The following is a 13,206-nucleotide window of genomic DNA, read 5'->3' as shown; positions in this document are numbered from 1 at the left end:
TGTGTCCTAAGTGTCTCCTTTTGGCTAATACTTAGATAAAAAGTATCTAATAGTGGGGCACATCATGGCCAGACTAAAGTCAAAAAAACTAAACCAAACCAAAACAAACCAAAATCAAAACCAAGACCAACAAAAAACAACCCAAACCAACTAAGCCAAGTTGACCCAAACTAGTTTCCATTATCATCAAAAAGCACTTACACAAAACTTGCCTGAATGCTCTGCTATGTCAAACACTTCCCTAAACCTGGGCCAGTGAGCCAGCATTTTGGAAACTGAGAGGTGATTCTGGATGCATCTATCATGGTGGCTCTTAAACTTTCGTGTGCATAATACTCTTTCTTGGCGTGTTTAAAAAATCAGACTTCAGGGTCTTATTCTTAAAAATTCTGGACCAGATGAAGTCCGGTGATCTTTTTTTTTTTTTTTCTTCTTCTTCAAAGGAAGTGACATGCTGTAATTTAGAGGCCACCCTTGTTGAAACATTGATCTTAAGGTATCCCTCTGAAGGACTAGATTCTAAAGCTGAATATTTTTCAAAATTGGAGAATTACTGAATGCTAGAAATTGAAGGGTCCCAGAGATCATCTAGCCTAAACTGTTCATAGCTAGTAGCCCACAGGACTGGTACTAGAGCACAGTACTCTCTGTAGAACTGTCATTATAGCACAGCACAGCGGCTAAGGGTCAGATCTGGCTCTGCCCCCTGGGTCATAGCAAGCTGCTGGTCACCTAGGCATCTCACTTTCCTTATGCAGGGTGACTGTGGGAGTGGTGTGTGGAAAGGACTACTGGGAGATGACCTACACCAGGTTGGTCATATGCATAAGTTCCAGATTCTTTCTGGCAGATAGTGTGTAGCGGCCAAAGAAAGAATTTTAAGATAGGGAAAGATGAGCTACACCCCCACAAGCTTGCCAGCAGGTCTGCGTGAAAGTAACCTGCCACACATACAGGTATTTTTAACTCCACACATACTAGTAGCCACATACAGAAAGTTTATACAACCTATTCTGCCAACTCAGAGTCCCAGCTCTGACCTTTCCAGTGCCCTCATTAGCCCCTCTCAAAGCACACACAGCTACATTCCAGAGCAGGGTTCTGTGACCCTTCCAGTAAGCCTCAGGCAACCACAGACCCTCCTAATAGTAGCGGGGCACAAAACCATGTAGGGATAAGCCTCCAGCACAGCCCCGAGGATTTCAGATTCAAGCTGTTGGGTTTGCTAGATTCTGTGTAGTAAGTAGGAAGTGTCTCTAAAGTTTTCAGGCAGTCTACTCATTAGTCAGAGTCCATTTATAACATTTATCATGCAAAGTAACAAGTCAGTAATTTCATCAATAAAAACCCATTTCAGAATTCATTATGCTGATTAGCGGAATCTCTGGTTGACAGAGATACAGGTCACAAAAGCATTTGCTATAGCTGCCTCTGTAGTATTTCCTTTCTGATAAAATAGTAGCTGAACACTCTGGTGAGAATTTTCCATTGGAGCAACTGGTTGTCCCTAGTGCTGAACTCCAAACTAACTAGTGCATACATGATCCCACACTGTGGACACAAAAGTATTTTCAAGAAAATTACTTCATGTAACAAGCACATACTACAGTGTTTGCCTATTGAGTACTCAATTACTGTTAGCTGTTATTTTTATTCCCACTACTGTTGAAAACAAGATGAATAATGACACAATTTAAAAAGAAATCCAAAAAAGGTATAGAAACTCTGTAATATAAGCTGGATTAATAAAAACCTAAATGCAGGTGATCTTATATTATCATAAATCAAGAATTATTCTGAGTCTTAATTAGCTCTGGTTTCCACATGGTATCAGAAATTTGGGTTAAAGTTCAATTTAAAAGAAGACAGTAGATGTTACAGCCTATACGGTAACTATCTGAGGAAGGAGATAAAAATCTTACTAAGAAGGTATATAATACTTTTCAGCCTTGGATTATGACCCATTAACGAGTTGCAAGTCAACTTAATGGGTTTTATCTACCACTTGGATAGAATATGGAATGTATATATAAAATAAGAGTGAATGGTGTTTTGTAAAACTTTTACACACAAGCAATGTGCACTGGAAAATGTGTCTCCAACCTTAGGTTGTAATTAAAAACGTTTGACAGTCTCCGGCATAGGAAATGAGGAGGGGGAATCATGTGGGTATCACGACACTGATCTCCAGGTGAACATCTCCTGGCATATCATTAAGATTAATGGTATTTGAGGGTCAGCCTAAATAAAATTAAAAAAAAAAAAACAAGAAAAACAAAGAAGTGTTACTATTTTTCATTTCATACTTGCTGCCTAGAACCTGGGAACTTCTTAGGTCTTTATTACCTAAGTCTAGACATGCTAGCAAAGATTTTCAGACACCAAATTCAGAATCACAAATTCAAAACAAAACATTCCACAAACTCTGAGAAACTTATGCGTACCACTTTGAGCACTTAGGTTTCTTTCTTTCTTTATATGGATCAGAAAACGGTACAAAATGACAGACATTCCCTCACTCTTCTTCAGCACAGTGGTAAAATCTACTGTGTTTATAATTTCAGTGGTATTTAAGAATCTGTCAAATGGCAGAGGTCCCCAATCTGCCTTTCCTTACAGAACTGTAACTCCAGTGGCAAAACACAGGACAGAGATATATTTATGGCTATGACCCAAACACAAACTTCTTTTTTCTATCTTTGCTCTGGACTTCTATTTCCACTTTTATTTATTGTCATACAGCACTGTGGCTCTTAGTTTGCAAGAAAAAGCACAGACAGTGATGCCTCATGGGAAAGGTAGAGGCTGGTTCATCAAGACTCACTGTAAATAGAATATAAGTTTTTGTTATTAAAGAACGTAGAAGGAATGAGTGCCAGTTTATGACTGAGCCACAGGGAAATATATGCCTATGGGAACAATTATAGATATTAAGTATTTTTAAAATGTTTTATAACTAGCAATGTAATCAGAGGTGATTTTCTTCCTTAATCAATTAATAAAATAACTCAAAATCACACCGAGAATGCACACTTACAATATTTGGAACCAGTATAGTAGTTTTTGGTCTTCAAAGTGCTTTCATATCTTATTATCCAATGCAGTTCTGGAAATTAGGAAGCCGGGAATCTAGCCTCTAGTAGTTATAGGATCTGGGATAAGTTTCTAAAAATTTTGCCAGGAATCTAGTCTCTAGTAGTTATAGGATCTGGGATAAGTTTGTAAAAATTTTGCATGCTCTCATTTCCTTGTAGCCAAAATAAAGTTACTCACCTGCTGATATTCAAGGTTTTCAGGTCATACTCAAAGCTCAAAGCTTCAAAAAGTGCTTCCCAATTGTGGGCAGTTTTATTAAGATAACAGTCTCTGTTGGGGTGCCTGGGTGGCTCTAACTTCAGCTCAGGTCATGATCTCACGGTTTGTGGGTTTGAGCCCCACATTGGGCTCTGGGCTGACAATCAGAGCCTGGAGCCTGCTTCCGATCCTGTGTCTCCCTTTGGATTCTGTGTCTGACCCTCCCCTGCTCATGCTCTGTCTTGCTCTCTCAAAAATAAATAAACATTAAAAAATTAAAGGATAATAGTCTCTGTGTGCCAAATAGAATCACAGATAAGCTTTAGGGGAAAAGAACAACAGAAATGAAACCTTTCATATTTCAATCCCATTTCCTCTTGAGGAAATAATGCAGATGTTATTAAGTGATCTTTCCAGCCCAAGTTACAGGTAATCCTGTAGCATTCTCCAATAGCTTCCAAGGAAAACTGAAAATAAGATCCATTGCTGATTTTGTTTCTCCTATGAAAAACTCTTTGGAGGGTGAAGCTATTTTTTAACCTCTTTCGAAGAAGCCAAAGCCTTATTTTTTTTCCTGCAATATTGTAACATTATTTACACAACCGTTCACGAGCTCTTTTCCCTTTCCCACACAGCAGGGAAGCGGTTCTACAATGGAATCATCAGTCACTGAGCACAGACTCATGGAAACTTAAGCCTGGGAGGAAGGTCAAGTATCATCTTGTCCATCTTCTCATTTTACAGATGAGGAAATGGAGGCCCGCAGCAGTTATGTGATTCGTTTCAGCTTTTGGTGAGAGCATTGCAACTTGAATCTGGGCTAGAATCAGGTGTGTGTTCTCTCCACTCTTTGCAGAATCCCATGTCTACCAAACAGTTACATTCTTTTTGCTTAGTGCATAGTTTCTTATCACAGTTCAGCTGTGCAACTGCAACCGTAGCCTCATATAGTGAAGTCTAGACAGTGTGAGGGAATCCCTGCCTTGATTCGCCCTTGTCCACAGTATCTATAAACAGTAAGACATATGGTGGGCTTTTAATAAGCACTCATCATGATTCTCTGAAATTTAAATAGCGTTCTTCCACTTTAGAAATACGGAAATAAGGAATGACTGAGAATCTCACAACCGAGTGCCAGTAGTTAGTTGACATGCTATGAGAGTATGTGCCTTCATCTTGCTATTTAAAAACATTAAAAACTAATATAAACCTACACGTAAGGATCTCAAACCTCCTGAAACGTTCTCTTTCGTGGTGTTGTGAGAATGTTTTTCACGTGTATTGGAACTCTAGATAAGCAAAGTGATTTGAGTACTCAAGAGAAAAAGATAAAATAGAAGTAAACTACTGACTACCTTGGATCGAATTTCTTTCTGATGAGATCTATTGACTGTGCACTGAGCCATTGTTAACCAGGGTAGAAGCTGTTCTTCAATCTCTGCTATGTAAAATACCTTGTCATTATTCTACAAATATCAACATCAGACTAGAGAAGAATTCAGGAGAGTTCACGGCTTTTAAGGCAACCCACTGCAAGAGATGCTGTCTTGACAAAATATAAAATTACCTCCAACCCTGAGCTAAGACTATAGGAGAGCAGCATACAAGCCCTGTAGTATTGTTTTCGATGAGGCACAGTGATAGCTCGGCGCCTCCTCAGGCCTCCTCTTTCTTCCTGAACGAACTCCAGGGAATGGCATCATGTCAGGCTTTCCAGATGGATTATGTGAAGCCATAGCTCAATGTCATTTTCAATAGGAAGCCTCATAATTAAAGGTCAAATAGTCACTTCATCTGCAATCAATCAATAGAAAAAGTACTAATACGAAGAACTAATCAATCAATGGCAAATGCACTAATAAAAGCAATGAATCAAATTCAGCATCTGGGTAGATGCAAGTACACACCAAAGAGATTGTGACAGGGCAAAAGCAAGAACAATAAAATAAACTGAACGTGTGTGTACAAGAGAATATTCAGAAGGCTCCTCAAGCGAGGGCTTTCATCTTTGGCTCATTAGTTACCTGGGTACCACTTGGTCTACAATGATTTATTCTTAAATACAAATACTATATATAATAATGAATGGTATTTCATAAGGCTTACTGAATGTGTTCTATTTGAGGTGTCAGAGGGGTGCGCACATTTGTTGTGTGTGTGTAAAATCACTAGAAGAAATATTTTGAGAGTGATCTCCAAAGGGAGAGATCTATTTTCTCAGTACAAAATAGCCATATTGTAATCTATTATATTTTATCTTTGTGTGAGAGGTGAGAGAGAGTATAATCCTGAGTGATATTATCTGAAATGTGTTCCTTGCTTTCTGGAATATGAATTTTTCACACTTAGTGTGATGTTCTTCCACTTCCATGCAGATAAGAAGTTCCCTTAGGATAATTACTAGCCCATAGCTCAGGTCATTGTCACGGCATATCCTCTATACCAGTGATGTCAGGTCCCCAATAGAAGGGAACATGCATTGCATCTTGTGAAAATGGATATGGTAAGTTTATAAGGCTAACAAGTCCATTCTAGTGATATTGAGGCAACACCCCTCGCTACAGGTAGAAATGAGGTGTTGCTGGAACAAGCACAATCCATGTCACCTCACTGAGATAAGGGAAGTAGCGAAGAGGTAAATGCTATCTAGATACTTCAGGAAGGAAGCCAGATATGATCAAGGCATGACAGAATAGTTTGTGAAATTGCCTAATCGAAGAGCTAAGGACACTGAAGTCTGGCATGGCTCAACGGAAGAGTGAGGACAAGTATTCAGCTCTCACAATTCCAAATTCTCAAGGCTATCACTTTATGGACGTAACTAAGGATTTAGACTATATGGTTATTTAAGTACCACACTAGTATCTTATTGTAGGATCTAAGGATTGACTTCATGGGAGAACATGGCAATAACAAAGTGCATATGCAGACAAAAGTCCAAGTTAACTCAACCCTTTTTAGCAAAACAGCTACTTCTGACTAGTGCCCAGAATACCCATTGGCCTGAACATCAGGTTTCAGAAAGCATCAGGAACAGAAGAATAGGGTTTTGAGATTAAGAAAAATAAAAAGACACACATACAAAGATCCAATGAGTAGATATGTTGCTTATAGCAAAGAAAAGAATACTGGTCAGGCTGCAGTAGGCTTCTTGGGTAGAGTTCTTTGCTCAACACAGCTAGCTCCAGCACAGAAGAACATCGTGGAGAGACAAAAAAAAAAAAAAAATCCATTTTGGTTTTCCTGACAAAAACAAACCCAAGGAGAGTATGCGATTTAAAAGCCCATTGCAGGAAGGCAGAGTATATATGGTGCAGCCGCGGTTCAGCATGTCCTCTAATCTACGCTACGGACATGGGCTCTTTTGATCTCTGGCTCTGGACATCTGAGGCATCTGGTGGCACTGGCCTTGGGACTCCCTACCTACCTCTTAGGAGCCCTAGAACACTAGACATCACAGTACAGTAACAGCATGGGGAAAGAAGTGCAAGATGATTTCTCTGAAGTCAAAAATTAAACCACACCCATTATATGAAAATCTATAGGACAAAGGGTTGGGAGATTGGAACCCTGGAAATGGTAACAGTGATCATTAATACAGCTAATAACTAGTAATAACAGCTACTGCTTAGAAGAGTGTCTGCTGTGTGCCAGGCAGCACATCTGGCTCTGCAGGTGGGCTGTAGAACTTAATCCATGGCGACCTACACACAGTGCAATTATAGCGCATCTGCCATATACTGACTGGAGATTATGTACAAGTACTGTGCCAGCTACTTAACAAGCCTTATCTTTCATCTTAACAATAAACTTCATAAATGGGAGTATGATTCTGCCCCACGTTACAGGTAAGAAAGCTAAGGTTCAGGGAGTTTAAGGGATTTGTCCAGAGTCACAAAGTCAGGATTGGAATGTGACTTCCAAAGCGCTTTCAACTTCAATTCGATAATATTATGAAGAAAACCTAACAGAAATACTGCAACGTATAGACATTAGGTACAGTAGCCCCTGAACAACATGGGTTTGAACTACAAGAGTCCACTCGCACATGGATTTTTTTCTTCGATAAACACGGCATATGACTGTAAATGTGTTTTCTTTGTTATGATTTTCTGAATAACATTTTCTTTTCTCTAGCTCATTTTCGTACAGTATATAATACATATAACATACAAAATATTAGGTTAATTGACTGTGTTATTGGTAAGGCCTCTCATCAACAGTAGGCTATCAGTAGTTAAGTTTTCAGGAAGTCAGAAGTTATACATTGGTTTTTGACTGTGCAGGGGGTTGGTGGCCCTAAGGCCCCTCTCCCTGCACTGTCCAAGAGTCAACTGTATATCATTTGTTCAAATAAGCAGAAGCCCTAGACAGCAACTGTTCCTTAAAGAGGTTGTCCAATTTTGAAGTCATTTTCCAAACTTGGCAAGACTGACAGTAGATTCTATCAAACAAATACACGTGGGGTTAGTAACAACATTATGGAATGTCTTTGTTTCCTAGCTTACAGACTGAACCTTTTTTTTTTTTTTTTTACAAATAGTTTATTGTCAAATTAGTTTTTACATAACACTCAGTGCTCATCCCCAAAGTGCCCTCCTTCATGCCCATCCCCCCCTCCCCCCCACATCCATCAGTCCTCAGTTTTTGTCAGCATTCAAGAGTCTCTCATGGTTTGCCTCTCTCCCTTTCCCCCACCATTTCCGCCCTTCTTCTCCCCCTTGGTCCTCCGTCAAGTTCCTCCTAATCCTCCTATACGTGCAAACATATGGTATTTGTCCTTCTCTGCCTGACTTATTTCGCTCAGCATAACACCCTCAAGGTCCATCCATGTTGCTACACATGGCCAGATTTCATTGTTTCTCATTGCCATGTAGTATTCCATGGTATAGATAAACCACATCTTCTTGATCCATTCATCTGTTGATGGACACTTAGGCTCTTTCCATGTTTTAGCTATTGTGGAGAGTGCTGCTATGAACATTGGGGTACATGTGCTCCTATGCCTCAGCATTTCTGTATCCCTTGGGTAAATTCCTAGCAGTGCTATTGCTGGGTCATAAGGGAGTTCTATTGTTAGTTTCCTGAGGAACCTCCACACTGTTTTCCAGAGGGGCTGTACCAGTTTACATTCCCACCAACAGTGCAGGAGGGTGCCCGTTTCTCCACATCCTCGCCAGCATCTAGAGTTCTCTGATTGGCTCATTTTAGCCACTCTGACTGGCGTGAGGTGGTATCTCAGTGTGGTTTTGATTTGTATTTCCCTGATGAGGAGGGATGCTGAGCATCGTTTCATGTGTCTGTTGGCCATCTGGATGTCCTCTTTGGAGAAGCAGACTGAACCTTTTTAACGTGACAGAGAAATGTCATGATTTTTCATTCTTTTAAGTGAGTCACATGCCAAAATGTAAAGAAATTTCTAATGAGTTTTTACTACAATGTGCCTACTACCTCGAGGAGTTTGTGAATGAAGTTGTCAGTAAAGCTCCTGATTACTTCATGACTTATTATTAATGGCTAAAGACATGGATTCAGATGCCTAGACAGATTATTGGGATAATACCAATACACTGGATAAAGCTTAGTAGAAAACAGCACTTTTCTTCTTGCTCTACTTTTGTCCATTAAATAAATACATATTTCACTTTTGGCACTAGTCAGATTGGGTTAATGATAAAGACATCGTGTTTCTCTATAGAAGTAACATTCTGAAATGAACTTTAAACTAATGTCAATACCAGATTAGGGTAAGAATATTTCTACCTTCCTCCAATCTTCCAAGAAAGTAAGTTAACTTTTCTGAGGGGCAACTCTAGAACCTTCCAAAGCCAAGTTTTTGCCCATTCCTTTTCAGAATAAGTCTTCTCCCTCCCTTACCCCACCACCCCCTTCCCTGGCTTTTACTGTTAACATTCTAGGCTGAAAACCTTTTATGAACATCAAAAACATAATTACAAAATAAGTTAAATCCTACACTGTTAAATTTAGGCCTTCAAAAATTGGTTCAGTCAAACAATGGTACTTCAAAGCAATGACCCATCCTTACCTTGCTATTGTTCTTTATCCCTAACACAGTATACAATATTCCATTCCTTTTAATTTGAAGAGTTGCTTAAATGTCAAAATTATAAGATGTAACTGAGGGTAATATTGGTTAAAAAGTTGGTTTTTAACTCTGTGAATCACTTACCCAGTGTGAGGGATTTGTGTGTAGAACAGAAAATGATAGCCACAGTGTCTGCTGGTGTGAAACCCGAATTATTCCTAGGGGCAAAAAGAGTGTTTTACAAATATTTGTATAAAAAGCCTTCTTCAACACATCCTAAATCAGATGTAGTACCTACCTTCATGTTAACATCTTTTTGATCAGTCCTGGTATACAGAAGTGTCTGAACTTGCTTTTAGAGAATCATTCCTGAGTCATTTGCCCATGAACAAAGTCTTAAAAATGTGGGGGGGACACCACCTCTCCTCCCTCCCCCATGATCCTCTTCCCATGCCTCACTCCTATCCTCCAGCAACCACCAAACTGCTCAAATTTTTTCATTTCAAATGTTCCATATGTGGAATGATATGGTACATAATCTTTGGGATTGGCTCTTTTCACTCCGCATAATTCCCTAGACGTTCATCCAAGTTGTGTGTATCAATAGTTTGTTCCTAGAGTGCCCGGGTGGCTCAGTCGGTTAAGCATCTGACTTGGGCTCAGGTCATGATCTTGGAGTTCGGGAGTTTGAACCCTGTGTCGGACACTGTGCTGAAGCTCAGAGCCTGGAAGCTTGCTTCGAATTCTGTGTCTCCCTCTCTCTGTGCCTCTCCCCCACTAGTGCTCTCTCTCTCTCAAAAAATAAACAAACATTAAAAAAATTTGTTCCTTTTATTGCTAAATAGTATCCCATGATATGTATGTACCCTAATTTGTTTAACCATTCGTTTATGGAAGGACAGCTGGACTGCATCTTGTTATTGGTTAGTAGAAATAGAGTTGCTCTACACAAATATGTGGTAGAGGTCTCCAAAGGTCACATACATAACCAGGCTGTGGTGCAGGGCTTTGTGAAAATCATGCAGCGGGGAACTCCCTTAGCGAAGTTACAAGGCTATCACTTGACATTAATTCCAGTGGCTTGAAAGAGTTAATGTATCTCCATTTCTGCTTCCCTCAAGAAGCTGCATACCTTTTCGGCAGCAAATGTAAACTTTTGATGAATACTTGCTATGAACAAAGAATGTAACATCATATGTTTTAGTAAAAATAGTAAGTTTTCATTACTTGAGCAGTTACTGTGTATCAGATACTCCTCTAAGGTCTATACATTTGAAGACAGCTACCCCGCATGGTAGGCGATACAGTATCAGATGAGAAAACTGAGGCATCCTGGAGGTGTGTAGCTTACTCAGGGCCCTTGGGCTAGGAAGTGACAGAGCCAGGATTCCAATCAAGTCTGGCTTCTGTGTCTCTGCTCCTAACTGCCAGGTTCTACTATTGTTATGCAATATGTCAAGCATTTAAAAATAAATCTCAGTCAAAATCCACTAAATGTTAGAGAGGACAAAACTGGTGAATATCGTATTCAGATTTTCTATTTTAGAATATAAAGATTTAGAGAACCAGGAGCTTAAAGGATTAGAAATGTTATTTTATTATTATCATCATCATCATTATCAGCATCATTATGCTTGATATGTTAGAAACTATTCCTTCCTATAGAATCAGGATTTGAAGGTGCAGTAAGTCTATTCATTCCCCACCCTGAATTGAGACAAAGGAGTTAGCAAATGGAAAATGCTCCAGTACCTGACTCTATGTGTACAGCTGAAGATACAACAGTCTATCCAATTTTTAAGGATCTCTAAATAAAGCAATCTCATCACTCTCCTTAGTAACCTCATCCTCACATACGACTTTCGTTGGGAGAAAAATCTTCCCTAAATCCATCCACGTATCCTAATTTCTTTGTTATATACTCACTGGAGGGGAGAAGGGCCTCCTTCTCCTCCTCCTCCTCATCTCCTGGGCACAGGTTAAGAGAATATGGAAATGGCCCTTTGGTCTTCTCCTCTCTGAAAAGTCACACATGTTAATGCTTCTTTACTAACTAGTCTTACCCCCAGCTCCTTTTGGATAATAGCTTCCCAAACTGAGTTTTTGGTGTCTCACCTCAGTGAAGGATTCTCCACTTGAGTATAATTAGATTACCTTACTGTTACCACATTTTATTTCCATATTTATATTGCGATACCACTCTTATTTTTAAACATCGAACTACATGGCTGATATATTCCTTGATTCCTTGGTTCATCATGTAGGCCTAATGTGAAAGCAGCTATGTAAGGTTCTGTCAACGCATGGAGGAAAGGAGCACAGATATGCATATGCATATGTATATATATTTACAATTTTTTAATGTTTATTTTTGAAAGAGAGAGAGAATTGGGGAAGAGCAGAGAGAGAGGGAGACACAGAATCTGAAGCAGGCTCCAGGCTGTGCTGAGCTGTCAGCACAGACACTGACATGGGGCTTGAACCCACAAACCGTGAGATCATGATCTGAGCTGAAGTCGGTTGCTTAACCAACTAAGCCACCCAGACACCCCTGTATATATATATATTTAAAAGTTTATTTATTTTGAGAGAGAGAGAGAGAGAGAGAGAGAGATAGGAGGGTCAGAGAGAGAGAGAGAGAGAATCTCAAGCAGGCTCTGCACTGTCAGCACAGAGCCTAACACAGGGCTTGAACTCATCAACCGTGAGATCGTGATATGAGCTGAAACCAAGGGTCAGATGCTTAACCAACTGATTCACCCAAGTACCTCTCTCTCTCTCTCTCTCCCTCTCTCTCTCTATCATCTATTTTTTTTTAAGAGAGGAGGATTGGAAAGAGAAAAAGAGGGGGTGGGAGGGTTATGGCAGCAAAGAAAAGGATTATCTCAAGCTTGGCAGGGAATGAAGGATAATGATGGAGCACACAGAGAACCTTCTTGAAGGAAATTACAATTGAGCTGGGTTTTAAAGGTCAAGTTTAGATGTGCGTGGGTGCGTATTATAGGTAAGGGATGGTGAAACTGAAATCTGGGGGTGTAGGGGGCAATTGACAAAGAGCAGACTCTTCAGGCTGACGTGTATGCAGAAATGCTGGCTGTGACCATGAGTGTGGACCTGACAAGATGGGGTGGGTAAAGAGGTAGGTGGAGTAACCACTCAACACGATGTAAGACTGGCAATGATGAGCCTAGGCAGGAAGCAGAAGGCTGTAATGGCTTGAAGAATCACAGTGACGGCAGAGATGGTGGTAAGGGACATGAAGACAAAAATAAAAGAACTTGTCAAAAGTTGACTTTTGTGAAATATTCCCTCTGGCAGCTTAAAAGCACACACTTTTAAGTGGGGGGGCAGGTGCACCTGAATTTCCGTCCAGACCATCCTTTTCCTTATATATAAGATAGGGATAATACTGCCGGCCTCTTAGGGGTCATTGTGAGGATAAATATCAATGTTTGTTAAGAATTTGGCACATCGCAAGTGTTTAACACACACTAGCTGACATATGCTTTTTTTAAACGCTTTTATTTATTTTTGAGAGACAGAAAGAGACAGAGAGGGAGGGAGAGAGAGAGGGGGAGAGAGCAAGCGAGCAGGAGTGGGGCAGGGTCATATAGAGAGAGGGAGACACAGAATCGGAAGCAGGCTCCAGGCTCTGAGCTGTCAGCATAGAGCCCAACGTGGAGCTCTAACTCATGAACTGCAAGATCATGACGCGAGCCAAAGTCAGATGCTTAACTAACTGAGCCACCAAGGTGTCCCTGCTAGCTGGTATTTTTATGGTTACTGTTGCTTTGAAAGAGTAGGAATGAAAGAGAAATGATAAGCTTTGAGCACACAGGACTAAGGCACACTAGGGCATTGACGAA

At 40.1% G+C, this 13,206-nt stretch overlaps 1 protein-coding gene across 4 annotated transcripts in view; it reads right to left on the bottom strand.

Annotated features, from left to right (window-relative positions):
• SLC10A7 (solute carrier family 10 member 7) overlaps window positions 1-13,206 on the bottom strand; it is a 261,321-nt gene that overhangs the window by 21,556 nt on the left and 226,559 nt on the right. For all 4 annotated transcript variants that reach the window (XM_039254304.1, XM_039254307.1, XM_039254305.1 and 1 more), the window contains one exon: window positions 9,485-9,558. In XM_039254304.1, coding sequence (XP_039110235.1) covers window positions 9,485-9,558 — 74 coding nt within the window. The remainder of the gene's footprint in view (window positions 1-9,484; window positions 9,559-13,206) is intronic.

Source organism: Hyaena hyaena, unplaced genomic scaffold (assembly GCF_003009895.1).
Source record: "Hyaena hyaena isolate Hyena2069 unplaced genomic scaffold, ASM300989v1 scaffold_476, whole genome shotgun sequence".
Lineage (NCBI taxonomy): Eukaryota > Metazoa > Chordata > Mammalia > Carnivora > Hyaenidae > Hyaena > Hyaena hyaena.
Note: the sequence above shows the minus strand (reverse complement) of the source record. Positions and strands in the feature narration are given on the sequence as shown.